This window comes from Mya arenaria, chromosome 7 (assembly GCF_026914265.1).
Source record: "Mya arenaria isolate MELC-2E11 chromosome 7, ASM2691426v1".
In the NCBI taxonomy this organism is placed as follows: Eukaryota; Metazoa; Mollusca; class Bivalvia; order Myida; family Myidae; genus Mya; species Mya arenaria.
In genome coordinates, this window is record NC_069128.1 from 12,266,993 (window position 1) to 12,284,998 (window position 18,006).

General features: G+C 40.7%; 1 protein-coding gene across 1 annotated transcript in view; it reads right to left on the reverse strand.

The window, feature by feature from the left end:
* The window catches only part of LOC128240920 (mucin-5B-like), a 67,295-nt gene that overhangs the window by 8,247 nt on the left and 41,042 nt on the right, over positions 1–18,006 (reverse strand). The window contains exons 56-78 of the mRNA XM_052957915.1: positions 15,903–17,919; positions 15,447–15,639; positions 14,706–14,916; positions 12,666–14,486; positions 12,118–12,415; positions 11,582–11,698; positions 10,238–10,493; positions 9,826–9,985; positions 9,260–9,544; positions 8,066–9,042; positions 7,725–7,827; positions 7,359–7,421; positions 6,765–6,925; positions 6,219–6,362; positions 5,729–5,879; positions 5,441–5,509; positions 4,925–5,212; positions 4,445–4,650; positions 3,457–3,564; positions 2,582–2,720; positions 2,049–2,147; positions 1,568–1,687; positions 12–203 (exon numbers count right to left, since the gene is read on the reverse strand). Coding sequence (XP_052813875.1) covers positions 12–203; positions 1,568–1,687; positions 2,049–2,147; positions 2,582–2,720; positions 3,457–3,564; positions 4,445–4,650; positions 4,925–5,212; positions 5,441–5,509; positions 5,729–5,879; positions 6,219–6,362; positions 6,765–6,925; positions 7,359–7,421; positions 7,725–7,827; positions 8,066–9,042; positions 9,260–9,544; positions 9,826–9,985; positions 10,238–10,493; positions 11,582–11,698; positions 12,118–12,415; positions 12,666–14,486; positions 14,706–14,916; positions 15,447–15,639; positions 15,903–17,919 — 8,178 coding nt within the window. The remainder of the gene's footprint in view (positions 1–11; positions 204–1,567; positions 1,688–2,048; positions 2,148–2,581; positions 2,721–3,456; positions 3,565–4,444; positions 4,651–4,924; positions 5,213–5,440; positions 5,510–5,728; positions 5,880–6,218; positions 6,363–6,764; positions 6,926–7,358; positions 7,422–7,724; positions 7,828–8,065; positions 9,043–9,259; positions 9,545–9,825; positions 9,986–10,237; positions 10,494–11,581; positions 11,699–12,117; positions 12,416–12,665; positions 14,487–14,705; positions 14,917–15,446; positions 15,640–15,902; positions 17,920–18,006) is intronic.

The following is an 18,006-nucleotide window of genomic DNA, read 5'->3' on the forward strand; positions in this document are numbered from 1 at the left end:
GTTTCTCATACCTGTACATTCGCAGTAGTATTTGATCTTGTAGTCACTGCACGGTACAGGGAAGTTGTCATTGTTCAAACAGACAGCTCCTCCCTCAATGGTACACTGCATGATTTCTCCCGAACTGTATGATGCGATATCGTCGACCGTCTTACACTCAATACGAGATACCTTGCCGAAGGGACAGAAGGCAGCTTTCTGGGCTGCTGTCCAGGACTGCAAAGTATTGAGAGTTTTTAAGAGATCTTGTTTGAATCACAAATAACCAGATATCAAAGGAAATGTTTATATGAAAGGGTGGTGTTTAATATTGATCTTACTTGGATATAAGAGAGAAGTAGCAAATTGGATTGGTATAAATAACGTTAAAGGCATTTTTAATGGTATTGTCATCTTTTCTACAACGTGCGCATTGATTGATAGAAATGCAGTATGTGTTAAAAAAACAAGTTTAACTACGCTGTACAGAACTTCATTCGTTTAGAGGATTTAAAATTTCTCATATCTTAATCTTAGACTCATAATCAGGTTCAGAACGTGAATATGGGCCAAGACCATAATTCTACAAAGTAAATAAATGTTTAACCTCTCTGTCTCCATCACCACTATCGGGGGTATCCGTGTTAATCCAAGATGACCAACTACTATTACATTGACCAGGGCCTGAAGTAGATATTTGTCCTTGCATGGGTGTGGTCGAACCTGAAGCTGTAAATCATTGATGTATTGATATGCACACGCTTTAGCATAGATTAACATATCCCTTGAATATCATTCTGATTATCTGGCTATGGTTATTTTTTCAGTTATTGTCGTTTTGCTTATAAATATATGTCGTATATTTTAATGTTGTCTATAAGAAAATCATAATCTGAACAACACAATAATGCATATAGCTAACGAAAGTCATACCATGGTTTGGAGTCTGTGTCCTTCCGCTAGGTGGAGTAACTGTCGGTACGCCTCCAGATACTCTAGTCGGATGCCCCGTCGGAGAGCCTATACGATGACAAGCACATAAATAATATATCAGTAACCTACATATCTTATTTGATGAATCAATGCGACTTTTCAGAAAAAAACTAAAAGAGATCAATAATTTGATATTGTTAATATGTTTTTTATCAAAACCTCCATACCATTGCATTCGCAGAAGTATCTGATCTTAAAATCACTGCATGGCATGGGTGCATTGTCAGCAGTCAGGCAAACAGCTCCGCCTTCTATTGTACACTGCATGATTTCACCGGAGCTGTAGGATGCTATACCGTCAGACGTCATGCACTCGATACGGGAAACCTTTCCGTTTGGACAAAAGGCAGCTTTCTGGGCAGCTGTCCAGGACTGTAATGTTTCCAGAAAGTAAGTGACCTTCGATATGCTTTGGTTAATCATGTATTACCTAGGACGTCTTTATCTGAATGTAGACGACCAGAATAATTATTTATTGATTTTTTTTTAATTAAAACGAAAACCCTTATAAAACTTTACATTTCCGATCTCAGATATAAGTTTAGGCCTGTTGAGGCACATTAACAGATTTACTCTGGTCACAATGATTTACAACCAAAAAGCAGTACCTCTCTATCTCCATCGCCTGTCTCCGGAGTATCCGTGTTGATCCAAGATGTCCATTGACTTACGCAATTAACTGGGGCAAGCGTAGCTGTGGTTGATGAGCCATTGTCTATGAAGTAAGGTAGACGGATTTATATATATCCATGTGTTCACATAATTGATTTTCACTAAATAGGTAGCATAAATTGCCACCAGAATTATTAATCTATACAGATGAGAAATAAATAATTGCAGTGACACACTTCTACTCCATTTAATAGCCTTCCATTAAAGTATGTACTTGTATGTATGATAGTTCCATATGATATATCATGCTTTAATCAAATGTGTTTGTATAAAAAGCTAACGGTAAATTTGTCTACATACTATCCACAACAGGATTATGCAAAATAGCAATCAACACGTACTCTCTATGTATGAATTTCACTAAAAATAGTCCATACCAAGGAGTGGATTTCTAGTCGATCCACCAGGTGGTATAGCGGTAGGTTGGTCAGTGCCTATTGGTTTGGGTGGGAGGGTTGGTGTAGCAGTCGCGTATACTGGTGGTGTAAACATCGGAGTGGAAACTGAAAGAGATCGTTTTCAATACATGTCATACGTTTAAAGAACACTCAGTTCAAACACCCATATCGAATAATAAATATACAAGCCAAACATACCAAAACATGCATACACTTTTTCTTGCTTTATGGCCAAGAAACGGCTGTTGTAAAGAGATCCAAATTCATGAAATGGACACCATGAAGGAATCTCTAAGTATTTATAAAACTGGACAAAAAGAAACAAGCAAACGTCGGATCATTAGATATAAGTTGTATTACTTTGTTCTCTTTCTAAAATCAAATACCTAAAAAAGCTACTACGGCATTTGATTGATATAAATGCCTCTATGGAAAATACTTGCATAATTAGTATGGTATGGGGTTTATATTTATCTCCGTGTAGAAATAAATGTACACTTATTTCTACTTAAAACATTCAAAGAAAAAAAGATACTCACCACAACCAACTTCATCATCAATACAGTCGATGATTCCATCACATCGCCTCTCCTGCGGGATACACTCTCCACTTCCGCACCGGAACTCGCCCGGAGGGCAAGACCGACATGAGCATTCACAGGTTGTCTTGTTAATCACCTTGGAGGAGATACATATCATATTTGGATGCTTATTGTTTGCAAAAATAAAATAAAAGAACAATGGAAAGTGCATGTGTTGGCGGATTGATTTTATAGTTCAATAGAAAACAGGTAGACAGCAATGTACATATATATTGTATATCATGTCATTGTTAAGCTGATAATGGCATAATACATAACTAATGATTTATCTTCTGACGGCAATAAACGGTCATTTTAAGTAAAAACTAATGAACCATCTACGTTCTAGCTATTGTAATATGTAGTAAAAAGGTAAAAGACAGACACAGCGCCACACAATTATCAACATATCGTAATAGGTAGCTATTGAGGTTACCAGTTACAAAAGCTTTGATTGTTGAGACAACCCATTTTTTGCTTATTAATACTTATGTGAAAGACTGCAGAAACAAGCTCAGTAGCAAAAAGTTTAAAAATAAACCCGGTTTTATACACAGCTACATAATATACACAATCATAATCCAATAACAGGTGGTTGCTGGGTGAAACAATATTTATGCAAAGCGATTGTATAATATGACGTTTTATTCAAAAAGGTATGCTGATGCATGTTCGGTATATTTGTGGTGTCTGAACGTTGTGTGTATCTCTGTTTAGTGTATTTACGGCCATGGCCCTTACCAAGTTTACTTCTTAATGTTTTGGATACTGTATGCCCATGTTTTAGCGTAAAGTATATCTGAACGAGGCTGGGTAAACACCGTTTTACTCACCAACGAGAATCCCTGGAGACAAGGCGTACATTTCTTTGGTTCGCAATTTACTTCGCCAGCGATACATTGGCACGTTTCACAGTTGGACCTCTCCTTGAATCCTCCAGACTGTAACAGATCAATGGTAACCTAAACTTGACGAAAATACGAAACTTGCTGATGCTATATTAAAGCCCTGAACATTTGAAAACTGTTTCATGCTTTTCGATGTACACTAGAGTTTTGACAGTGAAATAACAAAAGTGAAAACATCGATTTGATATGTTCACTGCAAAATAAGGGGAAAAATATCATATCCATATTTAATATTTACTTTTAACTTATTGTACTGATTTTCTCTTGATAAAATCTAAACACATCAATTTGTAACCAGAAATTGCTGCGAATGATATACTTATAAAGATATATTTGGAAACCAAAAAAAATACCGTTTATTAGAAAAATAGATATACTGTTTGTCAAACGTTTCCTTTAACTTTGAAGCTGAATGTTCGAACATTTGATTTTATTAAAACTTACCGACAAAAACAACTCCTCGAATATAATTTCAGTGTTATATATAGTTCATCAAAATCTGTTTAAACTGCTTGACTTTGTAATTTAAACTTCTCGGAAATCCAGAAAACAATTAACATATTCATTTGTGATTTGTTTTACCAATGTATCATGAAACTAACTCTAATGTTTGTAATCCAATGAATATCCGCAACTATTTTGCTTACTTGCTATTTGTCTCGTTATCTAACACAGAAATAAACAAATATACTCTATTTATTTGTTGTGTTTAAAATAATTCAAAGAGTCAGGGTCTTTTATTGATTAACCATTACCACGATAACCTTTTTGATTTTATTATTTAAAGAGTCAAAGATAACTGATTATAGTCTTGAAAGCAAGACATTTCTTTAAGTGCACTGAATCTGAAACTCTATGGTTGCAGCACTTATACACATACGTATTGTATGTAAAACCGAATGCAAATCAATACCATGAGAATCTGTCCATCCACCAAACATGGGCACTTGTCCTTGGTGACACACTGGCGACCATCACAGTAGAGTCCATCAGCACAGCCATCCTTGGGACATGCGGAGACATCCAGACCTTCGAAGCACCGGAGAACACGACTGTTGACAGTGCCAGTCACATGTTTCTGGGTAACGATGCCGGGTTGTGTGGGACCGACTGAGTTCACTTGTGTGTGAAAAAAACGTGGAAAATATAAATAGGATATTCTATCGTTTTTCCAGAATTTTCTTACAGCGGCTTAATAGAAGGTAAGGATATGAGTGAAATGTTGAATCGTTCACTTACAATCCGATAATTATTGAGTTTTCAACATCAATTAATCGTAACAATCGTATAGATATCAATATATATCCAAATTAATGAGGAGTAAAACATTGTTCTTGTACTTTTCTTACATGAGGTAAAATGTTATTCATTTAATCAGTGCGTAATTACTCACAGCACTCTGTTGTGTTCTTCAGGCAGCCTAATCTCGCTTTGTAGTCGTAGCAAAGTGGAGGATTGTCCGCATTGAAACATTGTAATCCATTCCAGAGGTCGCACTTGACCTTTTGACCCGCCTGGTCATACGGAAGCCCGTCGCTGGCCCGGACACATTCAATCATGACGGGGGTGGGGCACTGTTCAGACAAGGATTGGAGTGCAGATATTGGCTCTGAGTCTCCGCCCGAGGTCAATGTCAGATGACCTTCATTGATCCAGACATCCCAGTAGATACAGCTGTTCGCTTTAAGTATGAAACAAGTAAGTAAGTCATCAAACATATCATCAAAAAATAACTGTATATAGTCAAAAGTTTTTTTTTATGCATGGTTTGTATGTATGGCACATAGTATGCATCTTGCAGTTTCAAAGGATCTCTTTCGAAAATACCGCTTTGTTGCTATGGCTGTTAAATCGACGAGCATTCATTCACATTTTATAATCACATAATTATATGAAGTATGATACTTACAAACAGTTAGTGGTGTCTTTGGTGTAACAACTGGTGGAGTGAATGTTGGTGGCGGTACTGTTGTGACACCTGAAAATAAGTTTTATATAATGAAGGACTGGAAGCTAACCATTTGTTTCTATTTTGTTAAAAACAAGAAAAGCATTAAAGTCACACAAAATTATCAGACTCTTTAAACAGAGCTACTTGGTTTGTAACATCAAATATTGATGCCTAATTAATCAGAATCATAATATTCATGTGTAGTCTTTATCAGTAATACAGTAGAATTAAAGTTAATGTTCCTACTTGGGTAACCCTCGTAACAGCCAAGAACTTCCATCCTCATGGCAATAACTCCCTGCCAGGTGAGCGGCACAACTCGGATGTACTGCGCTCTGATTGGATGGTCAAACCAATTGGTAGCCTTCGACCCGGAGTTGTTGTTGCCGGTAAAATTCTTGGAACAAAAATAGTGCACGTCATATCGTAAGCGTCGTCAACAATATAATTTAGCTTGCTTGTAATTTATATCAATCATAACCAATTAAAACATTTTTATAATAATTGTAAATTTTAATAACAGGACTTAACGGTACTATAAAATGTCAAAAGCACAAATGGTTTTACACTCTATGCTGCGTTGTATGTTCCTTTTGTTGAAATGTGTTATAGTATTTTATCGTTTTCCCAAATCTGTCTAACTTTTGCTGAATTATGTGATCCGGAGATCCGTTAGCTTATTGGAAGTTTCAAATTAAGATATAGTATAATAACCTTTGTAATTAGTTTGCATTACCTTGTCTTGTCCGAGATCCTGGTATGGTGACCAAGTGAAACCGTCCTTAGAGAAGAGAACCTTGTATGATATCACATAAGAACCGCTGTTCTCCCGTCCCTGTGTTATTATTCCTGTCAGCAGCATGGGCTTCAGGAAGTTCACCTGTAATTAGATCGGTAGTCAATATATTATCGCTATAGTAACTAGAACAGATCTGACGACCGAAACGCTGTTCTCGTGGTCATCAAGCAGAATAGGCTTAAAGAAATCGTCTGGATACTAGATTGTACATAAAAAAATAGCTCTGTAACCACTGGTATAGGAACCATTCACGGGTTTCAAAAGTGTAAACACTACTTTGATAATCGATCAATTGAAATGAATGTCTTATTGTAAATGGTGTTTCAACAACTACACGTTGCCACTTTCGTAAATGTGGTGTTTTGGATTGATATGGAGAGACGACTTTATAGCTTGGGCTGTTGGGTCGAGCAGATCCATTATATTCAAATATTGTCATCAATAAAATCTACATGGTGAAGAACCATGCAAATAAGACCATACCTGGATGTATTGTTTCTGGTCGTTGTGGTTGGGTGTCCAAGCGCCGTGGCTGTTAAGTCGGGAAGAGGCGGGATTAAGGTTGCCGTCTCGGGATGAAGAGACAGTGATCATGTTGGTCAGAATATGGCCGCTTTCCATTCCCATCTTCTCGCGACATGCGACTGGAATGTATGGAACTTGATATGACGTTTACAACATCATTTCACCAACAAGTAATATTTATTAAATATATTTATTAGCAAAGAAACATAATTTATTTACATGAAGTACTTAAACACGGTAAGAGCATGGCTAGTGAGGTCCGAAGGACTTAACGATTATCTGTACAATGACCGAATGTTTCCAATCATAGATAAGCTGCGACTAAATTATTCAATTTTCATATTTACAGATATATTTTTTAAAACATCTCCGGCAAGTAAATTGTTAAGCTGACAGAATAGCTTCCGAGATAATTGAAGAAAGTAAAAATTTGATTTGACCAATCTAAAATTACGTTTCACTAAGATTAAAGGTATTCTGAAGACATTGCGTTCTTCGGAATATGAATGCAATTGAAGGACCTCGCGTTCTGCGGAGTTAATAGGTTCTTACCAGGGACGGTGTGGTCAGGTGTTGGCATCATTGTGACTGTTGTCGGAGGCAAACTTGTAGGAGCTGTAAAAGACCAGAATACTAATATAATTGATAATATTAATTATATATCTTTTTTTAATGTAGATAACATTTAAAGGTTCATCCGTATCTTGTTTACATATAGATATAGTACAATATATTACCAAATCATAAATCATTTAAACATATTCAAACACAAGCATGCTTGTTCATCACTCAGACTGATCGATTTCAGTTGGATTAAATTGAAACGTATTATTTAAGACAGGAGGTAGAATGTAATATTGCACTTACTATCATAAGATCTAGTAGGTGTATATTCAAATAAATAATAAAGTTTATTACCTGGACATTCACAATAGTATCTGACTTGGTAATCACTGCATGGCATCGGTGCGTTCACAGCGTCCTCACAGATCAGACCATTCTCCATGGAGCATTCCAGAATCTATGGTAAGAAATGCAATATAATATTGCATTTTACTTTACACAATTGGATATCGCCTATCATTACATTTGTTACTGAAAAGCATACTCTTTATTACGTGACTCACAGAATTGACATAATTATTATTATTCTGCAAGTCACATGTTTTTTAACTCAATTGCGTTTTCCAACATATGCCCCGTAGTAAGTTTATCGCTTTCAAGAAATGAAAAAGTAAGTGACCAGCAGCAATCCATACCTCGCCAGAGCTGTAGCTAGCAATGTTGTCGATTGTCTTACACTCGATTCCAGAGACCCTGCCGCCGACACAAAATGAATTCTTCTCAGTCGAATTCATATATTCATGCTCCCTTCCGTCTGGCTGTTTGTCTCTGTTTATCCATTGCGACCATTTCTCTACGCATTTGCTTGGTGGGTGAGCTGTGGGCAGATTGGTTGACATTCCTGGTGGGTGACCAGTTGGAGTTCCGCCGTCGTTTCCTCCAGGTTTGCTTGTAGGGGAGCCGCCAGTGTGCTCAGGTGGTGTCACGGTTGGTGTAAGTCCAGAGCCGGTTGGTGGGAAAAGAGTTGGCGTGCCTGTTGCAGCTCCGGGTGGAGTTATTGTTGGAGTCTCACCTGCATTGCCAGTTGGTTTCATAGTTGGTGTGCCAGAGCAAACCTGTCCCGCTGGCTCACAGAACAATCGGATTTCGTAGTCCAAGCATTGGCCTGTTGGCTGGTCAAAACCAAAGCACATAAGACCGCCAGATGCAATGTCACAAATGAAATTTACTTGGTCCGTTTGATTGATCATTGCATGCGTATCCTTTACCCTGCATTCAATACCCTGGATATCTGTGTCTTGGCAGAACTTGTAGGTAGTTCTCAGTTCTGAAAATGTTTCGGATTCACCTGTGAAAGGATCAGGCTTATGTCCGTCCATCCAAGTTGTCCAGCCGCAAAGGACCGGTCCAGCAGTTGGAAGACCCCCGCTTGGCGCAGTCGGTGATAGTGTTGGTGTTACTCCGCTATTCGTGTGTGGAGATAATGTTGGTTGAACGTCAGTGGTATTCTTCGGATGTTTTGTTGGTGTACCACCGGAGACGCCCGTGGGCTGCTGTGTTGGTGTTCCGTTGTCATTTCCATTTGGTTTCTGTGTTGGTAAGTCTGTTGAGGCGCCAGGTGGATGCAATGTTGGGGTGACCCCTGAACCTGGGTTCGGTGAAACTGTTGTCGCTGAAAAATTGATTATCATTAATTTTGTAGTTTTAAAATTGAATTTCTTTTTGTTATAATTTTCAGCAATACAAGTTGTAAGATGTGTGAATGTTATTTTCAATTAGTGCTATTGGTTATGCTCACAAATTATATATAGCTTTAAGTAAACCAAACAATTCCAATTTAACGTTCAGTGAAATAGTTTTTCATCTTTAAGTGACGAACTTAAACGTACAAACGCAAGGACAGAAGAATCTGACTTCATAGTCGTTACATCCTCCCGCATTGTCCCCGTTCAAGCACTTCAATCCAGTTGTAACATCACAAGTGACCTTCTGAGACCCGTCTTTTACGGCGGTGTGGGTACGAGTATCCCTGCACTCAATAAGAAGAGGACTGACACAAAAATGGTGTATACGGCGGATCTTGGAGATGGTCTCAACGTCACTATTACCGTAAGATGGTCGGTCGCTATTGATCCAGGCAGTCCAGCCACAATCGGGATGAGTGATAATTGGCCCTGAAATATTGACGCATTTATAATTACAAAAATATTGAATCTGAGTTACTAGTCCCCTGCAAATGCAATATTGGAACAGACGTAAACCCAATAACAGAGAAATAATAATGATAATAATAACAAAAAGTAGTAGTAGTAGTAGTACTAGTAGTAGTAGTAGTAGTGGTGTTATAATTGTGTTTTGTTATTGCTGTTGTTTTTGGCATCTTCATAGCACGTTTACTATAAATATTGCCATAACATTACCTGGTTAAAGTCATATTGAAGGCAAAAAAACTTACGGAGAGTAGGAATGCTGCCATTCAACATGGGCGGGATAAGTGTGGTTGTCGTTGCCTGGGGAATGGCAGAGCAGTTGTCGTACTTGGTGCATTTGATTTCGTTGTTAGAGCACTGGCACAGGGAGCAGTTGTCGGTTGGGCTGGGCCATGTCTCGTATCCCTGAAAGTTTGAATATTGAAGAACCAACAAGGTAAACTCCTTAATTGTGTCTTGAAGACTTCGATATTCGTCCTTTTTATTTTGTTTCAAAGCAATGTTGATATACATATTTAAAGCATATTGATCAATATGGTGTTTTTGATATGTGTAAACATCACTCTGAATGGTGTTCTTACATGTTCGCCTTAAACTGCATGTCATTTAATATTTGACAATTTAGAAATGTGTATTCTAATGTCAAGTCAAACCCACCTGGGCAACGGAACCGTCCGGTTTGATGCACGGACACATCTGCTTGGCCACACAAGTATCCTTGTCCTTCAGCAGTTCACCGGGGGCGCATTTATGCTTAGTGACAGGGTTCCTACACATGGGTACGCACGGATTTTCCGAGTTACACAGTCCGGTCGACTGGGCGTAACCTTCACATAGGTCGCTGCAGTTATGTGCACATGATTCCCATACCTCGCCAGGTGGACATACGGCTGTAATTGGAAAAAAGTACAAACTTAATTAAGGCCAGATAAAAAATAAAATATTAACTGGTTTCATATAAAAAATAACAAACAATACTCAGAAAAAAATATGTATACATGTTTATTTTTTATTGTTCTCGGTAAATTAGTTCATCTTAAAGAAATGTTGTCCTTACAACATCACTTGCAATAGTATCGTCATCAATAATTATGGGTTCACTGAATACTCTATGGATGAAACGATGTATAGACACGTGATGACACATAGACAAGAGTTTTGTGATTGGAAAATATATGTGCATGAAAAATGAACAATATGGAAACGATCTCATCTTTGAATCCAATTTAGACCAACACGATATTAAAGAAATATATACACTGAAAAAAAACACCTTTTGAACGACGTACTGATGTCATGAAAAAAATCGAGATGACAATAAGTATGTTAATATAAGCAAAATGGCTATGTAGAATAACAAATCACTTGTAAAATGGTCGCATCTTCTATTTTAAGTGATAGTATCAGAAAGGTGACAGGTAATTTGAACCCATTTACGATTATGGAACCAATTCCTGCTACAATTCCGATGAACTTAGATTTATGTACAGGATTCATTTATATATATATAACACTTGTTAGTTCTATACTAGCATCATTAAAATGAAACTTAGGTCAGAGACGATTAACCAAACACCTAATAGATAAATTAACTGATAAATTACTAAAATATACACAGGCAAATGAATTCCTTTAATCATTACAAGCAAACATATATCACTACAATAGATACGTCTCTTTGCAGTTTTCAGTAAAAGTATTTATTTAGAACTAACTACGAAACTTAGCTTCGAAAGTCCAATAGAGGAAAAAACCCTTCACAGATTGGTAGAATGTGTGCGTGTAAGTGTCTGCGAACATGTTTGCGTGCGTGTTCATGCGTGTAAGTGGTTGGGGTGCGAGTGATCAAATATATACAAATTAAAAAACATAAAATTGTTTTCATGCCGTTATTTCCCTACTGTATATGTTTTTATTTGTACTACATGTGAAAACAATAAAATGAGAAAAAAAGTGATGGTGAAACCGTCAAAGACTTGACAAAATTTAAATTATGTAAACTAACCTGTGGTGAGAATGGCCCCAGACACCATTGTTGGATTGACCGGTCCGGAGCATTCAGGTGCCCAGCAGAGCACGCTCACCTCGTAGTCGTAACACATTCCTCCCAGCTGGTCTCTGTTAGAGGAAAAAAACAAGGTAATGTTGTTCACATATTTCCTGTTAATGTCACATTATTGGGTAGTAGGTATCCGGCTGCTGAACTATTCCCCAACAGCCTTAAGAAACAAAGCCAAAACATCTCGAAACATCCTACTTCCCGTATAATAGGACTAAGCTCAGCTAATTCTACAATCAACAAAAGATGTGTTTGACTTTAAAATAAAACGATAATCACAATGAGTTCAACATAGTAAATTTAAGATTAAATAAAAAAAAACTGTTGAGAAAAATGGGCCAGTACTTTTAACGGCTGCTGGTGTCGCCCTTGTATATAGAAATGAACTATGCATGAATAATATACTACAATATACGCTATTGCGGCTTAATCTGTACTCTGCCTCTTTAATACAAATATTGGTCATTCGTGCAAGTACCTGTTGTAGCAACGCAGTCCATTCACCGAATCGCAAAGCACCTCCGTCTGTCCTGCAGCATCAGCCAGTGTGTCCGTACCAGCAACCCGGCATGAAATGTCAACGATATTCTTGCAGAGGCCAAACTTGGTTTTAAGAGATGCAATTGTTTCGAGGTCGCCTGAATCTGCGGATCCAAAGTTTGGTCTATCACCATTTAGCCACGGAGACCAGCCGCATGTCAGATGCAGGGTCGGGGCCAGCGTACCATTAAACGAAATGGTAGGTGTGGGTTTAACACTTGCAGTAGAAACGGTTTCTGAAAATGTTTATTCAAACGCTTATGTATATCTTTAATAATAGTTTTTTTGTAACATTATAACACAATATTGTAAAATATATTCTCATACAATACTCATATTTTATGCTTCACCATGTTTTGTGATAACGATTACTTTTCTTTGCTACAAAATAATCTGTGTAAATTAACCTTAAAATATAAAATCCTAATGAAGGGTAAGCATAACACATTCTATAACTTCAAATCGACACATATCAAACTCACGTACCTTCACACTGGCAAAAGTATCGGATTTTGTAGTCACTGCATTGGATCGGAGCATTGTCTTGACTATTGCAAGAAAATCCGTTAAGAAGCGTGCATGTCATAATTTCTCCAGAGCTGTAGGAAGCAATGCCGTCAGTTGTAACGCACTCAATACTCTTGATGGTGCCGCCAATACAGAAATCAGCCTTCTCATTGTCAGTCATATTTTCGTAGTCGCCACCGCCAATGTTCGGGTTATCTCTGTTAATCCATGGGCTCCAATGACTCTGTGTACAGCGATTAACGGTTGGTATACCAGTACGGCCAGTGGATGGATGGGCTGTTGGTTCGCCAGAAACGCCCGGTGGGTGCATTGTTGGAGTACCAGTGTAAGATCCCTTCGGGGTAATAGATGGTACTCCGCCTGAGGCATTCTGTGGATGGGCCGTTGGCTCGCCTGAAACTCCAGTAGGGTGCATTGTTGGGGTACCAGAGTCAGATCCCTTCGGGGTAACAGTGGGTACTCCGCCTGAGGCATTCGGTGGATGGGCCGTTGGCTCGCCAGAAACTCCAGTTGGGTGCATTGTTGGGGTACCAGTGTTAGAACCCTTCGGGGTTACAGTTGGTACTCCGCCTGAGGCATTCGGTGGATGGCCCGTTGGCTCGCCAGAAACTCCAGTTGGGTGCATTGTTGGGGTACCAGTGTTAGAACCCTTCGGGGTTACAGTGGGTACTCCGCCTGAGGCATTCGGTGGAAGGGCCGTTGGCTCGCCAGAAACTCCAGTTGGGTGCATTGTTGGGGTACCAGTATTAGAACCCTTCGGGGTTACAGTGGGTACTCCGCTTGAGGCATTCGGTGGATGGGCCGTTGGCTCGCCAGAAACTCCAGTTGGGTGCATTGTTGGGGTACCAGTGTCAGAACCCTTCGGGGTTACAGTTGGAACTCCGCCTGAGGCATTCTGTGGATGGGCCGTTGGCTCTCCAGAAACTCCAGTTGGGTGCATTGTTGGGGTACCAGTGTTAGAACCCTTCGGGGTTACAGTTGGTACTCCGCCTGAGGCATTCTGTGGATGGGCCGTTGGCTCTCCAGAAACTCCAGTTGGTTGCATTGTTGGTGTACTAGTGTACAACCCCTTCGGTGTTACTGTGGGTACTCCGCCTGTTGCATTTGGTGGACGGGCCGTTGGCTCATCCGTTACACCTGGTGGTTGCAATGTCGGGGTTCCTGTATAGGATCCCGGTGGTCTTACAGTTGGAACACCGTCTGTGACACTCGGCGGATGGACTGTTGGTGTTCCAGAAGCGCTTGTAGGCAGTGCAGTAGGCGTTTGACATATTTGTTCTGTGCATTCATATCTCATTCTATAGTTTATGCAGGTTATCGGAAAGTTCTCTGCCCCGTCGCATACAAGACCATGTTCCGAAGTGCAAGTCACATAGTCTGGAGTTTGATCGAAATTGTGACCGTCAAAGGTTTGGCATTCAACACCACTGATTGCTCCTCTAGCGCAAAATCGTTGGAGCTCCGTGGTTGTCATGTATTCGTGATCACCAGTCGCATTGATTCCAGGTGTACTTCTGTCAATCCACATAGACCAACGCTTTTTTGTTTCACATATCAACGACGGTGACTTTGTTGGTGTTTGGTTTCCAGACGTGTTTGGGTGGGCTGTAGACGAGGCAAACTTTGGCGTTTCGAAAGTGGATACCGTTCCTGTATGCATTGTCCCTTTATGTGTATACGTTGTCAGTTTCCCGCCTTGTCCTGGAGATGTGGTTGTGCGAGAGAACCGTGGAGGAGTGAGTGTGGACTGGCTCTGTGTAGTTGGTGGCAGGGTAGGTCCTGTATTTGTATATGTAATACATGAAATAGGGCGTTAGGTGATAAACACTCTACAGAAGCTGAATTATACAATAATTTGAGTCTTTATAATTTAATTTTGTATTATCAGTATAAAGTATCATTAAACTTTCTGTATGGCTACCATGTGTACACATCTTATTGATATCATTTAAGCGACATTTGTTTCACATGCTTGTTAGTCTGTGAGTAAACGTGTACCTGTACATGTTGTCTTCTCACACTGGTACCGAATCATGTAGTCTGCACACATTCCCATATTCACACTGTTGTCACAGAAGAGTCCAGTAACCGGGTTACAGTCCACTATGTCCATACTCTGGTAAGACGGTACACCATCGATTGAAGCACATTCCACTGTCGCAATCGTGCCACTTGGACAGAACTTCTGTTTTTCTTCACCAGTCATAACCTATTAAAAAGGTTTACATATTTACAACCAAAGTAATTGACATTCTTATACGATATATTTGATAATTCTTTATAAAAACAATATTTATGCAAAAAGCTACAGAAACAAGCTCAATAGTAAAAAGTTTAAACATAAACCCGGTTTAGTGGCACTGGGCAAACGCCAAAGACATAGAACACAAAATCACAAACAAGAAACATAGAAGAACAGCATCAAACTCCACTAACAGCACAGTGCATACATACTATATAAATATATATATATATAATAGGTATGTTTATCAAGAAATTGACAAAAATGATCATTAATAAAACAGAACATCGTACATATTTAATTCATATACAGACACAAAGGAGTAACCAGTCTATATGACTATATATTTCATTGTGAGTTAGTTTTTGTATATCAAAATGCGTGGTTTTAAAAGCATATGAAACAATCATTTAAATAATGATGAACATAATAAAGTTTCCCTGATTATCAATCGATAATTTGTTGTTATTACAACAACAACTATGTGTAATCCTCACCTCCTTATCCCCTCCTCCTGTGGTCGGTTTGTCCCGATTCAACCAACTGCTCCAGTGTGTTGTTGTGGCACAGACGGTGGTGGGGACCGCAGTGGGTGTGGCCGTGCTTCCGCCGGGTGGTGTCAACGTCGGTGTGTTCTGACCGGGTACCATTGGACTGAACGTTCCGGTTCCGGTACCATCGGTGGTTTGGCTTGTTGTAGTTGGTTCTGAAATGTTGATTGAATTCGTCATTTCCACAAATTTGATAAACTAAAAAATGTTCTTGTTTACCTAACGTATTCTTTAGTTCGGTCTGCTGTGCGTTAATTAAAGGATTTATATTTGTCAACACATTGCAAATAGTTTTTATAATTCTAATATGGAGATACTGTCAATTACAACTTAAAACTTAAACTGCTTAAACATTCTACATTGATCCTTTTATTTTTAACCCATGTGTGGTGGGTTAAGTACTTACCACCACAAATCTGCTCTTGACATTGGTATCTGATCATGTAGTCTTGGCAACCAATAGGGAAGTTATCCATGGCTACACACGTGGCACCATTCGCTATGTCACACTTAAAACCAAAGTCTCCCGCACTGTAGCTTGGTATGTTATCGATGGTTTTACACTCAACAGCAATAATCTTTCCTAAGCCACAGAATGTTATTTTTTCAGCAGCTGTCATGCTCTCGATTTCATCTGTAGTCGCATCCGGTGTATGGCGGTTGACCCAAGATGACCATTTAGTGGCAATAGCACAAGTAGTTGGTGTGAGTGTCGGCGTCCCTCCTGAATGGCCTGTTGGAGAAACAGTTGGAACTCCTGTACCAGAATAGCCTGTTGGAGAGCCAGTTCCGGTGAAGCCAGGAGGAGTGATTGTCGGAGTACCTGTGCCCGTATAACCTGGTGGTGTTAAAGTTGGAGTGCCGTTGTTGTTACCGCCAGGTTTCTGTGTTGGAGTGCCAGTGCCAGTATAACCAGGTGGTGTTATTGTTGGAGTGCCAGTTCCAGTGTAGCCAGGGGGAGTGATTGTTGGAGAGCCAGTTCCGGTGTAGCCTGGAGGAGTTATTGTAGGAGTGCCAGTTCCTGTGTAGCCAGGGGGAGTTATTGTCGGTGTGCCAGTTCCGGTGTAGCCAGGAGGAGTTATTGTCGGAGTGCCAGTTCCGGTGTAGCCAGGGGGTGTGATTGTCGGAGTGCCAGTTCCGGTGTAGCCAGGAGGAGTGATTGTCGGAATACCTGTGCCTGTATAACCTGGTGGTGTTAAGGTTGGAGTGCCGTTGTCATTACCGCCAGGTTTCTGTGTCGGAGTGCCAGTTCCGGTGTAGCCAGGAGGAGTTATTGTCGGAGTGCCAGTTCCATTGTTTCCAGGGGGAGTGATTGTCGGTGTGCCCGTTCCTGTGTAGCCAGGGGGAGTGATTGTCGGTGTGCCCGTTCCTGTGTAGCCAGGGGGGGTGATTGTCGGAGTGCCAGTTCCGGTGTAGCCAGGAGGAGTGATTGTCGGAGTGCCAGTTCCGGTGTAGCCAGGGGGAGTGATTGTCGGTGTGCCAGTTCCTGTGTAGCCAGGGGGAGTGATTGTCGGAGTGCCAGTTCCTGTGTTGCCAGGGGGAGTGATTGTCGGAGTGCCAGTTCCGGTGTAGCCAGGAGGAGTGATTGTTGGAGTGCCAGTTCCTGTGTAGCCAGGAGGAGTGATTGTAGGAGTGCCAGTTCCGGTGTAGCCAGGGGGAGTGATAGTCGGAGTGCCAGTTCCGGTGTAGCCAGGGGGAGTGATTGTCGGAGTGCCAGTTCTATTGTATCCAGGGGGAGTGATTGTCGGAGTGCCAGTTCCGGTGTAGCCAGGGGGAGTGATTGTCGGAGTGCCAGTTCCATTGTAGCCAGGTGGAGTGATTGTCGGAGTGCCAGTTCCGGTGTAACCAGGGGGAGTGATTGTCGGAGTGCCAGTTCCTGTGTAGCCAGGGGGAGTTATTGTCGGAGTGCCAGTTCCGGTGTAGCCAGGAGGAGTTATTGTCGGTGTGCCAGTTCCGGTGTAGCCAGGAGGAGTCATTGTTGGAGTTCCAGTTCCTGTGTAGCCAGGGGGAGTTATTGTCGGAGTACCAGTTCCGGTGTAGCCAGGAGGAGTGATTGTCGGAGTGCCAGTCCCGGTGTAGCCAGGAGGAGTTATCGTCGGAGTGCCAGTTCCTGTGTAACCAGGGGGGGTGATTGTTGGAGTGCCAGTTCCTGTATAGTCAGGGGGAGTTATTGTCGGAGTGCCAGTTCCGGTGTAGCCAGGAGGAGTTATTGTCGGAGTGCCAGTTCCTGTGTAGCCAGGGGGAGTTACTGTCGGAGTGCCAGTTCCGGTGTAGCCAGGAGGAGTGATTGTCGGAGTGCCAGTTCCTGTGTAGCCAGGAGGAGTTATTGTCGGAGTACCTGTGCCCGTATAACCTGGTGGTGTTAAGGTTGGAGTGCCGTTGTTGTTACCGCCAGGTTTCTGTGTCGGAGTGCCAGTGCCTGTATAACCAGGTGGTGTTATTGTCGGAGTACCTGTGCCCGTATAACCTGGTGGTGTTAAGGTTGGAGTGCCGTTGTTGTTACCGC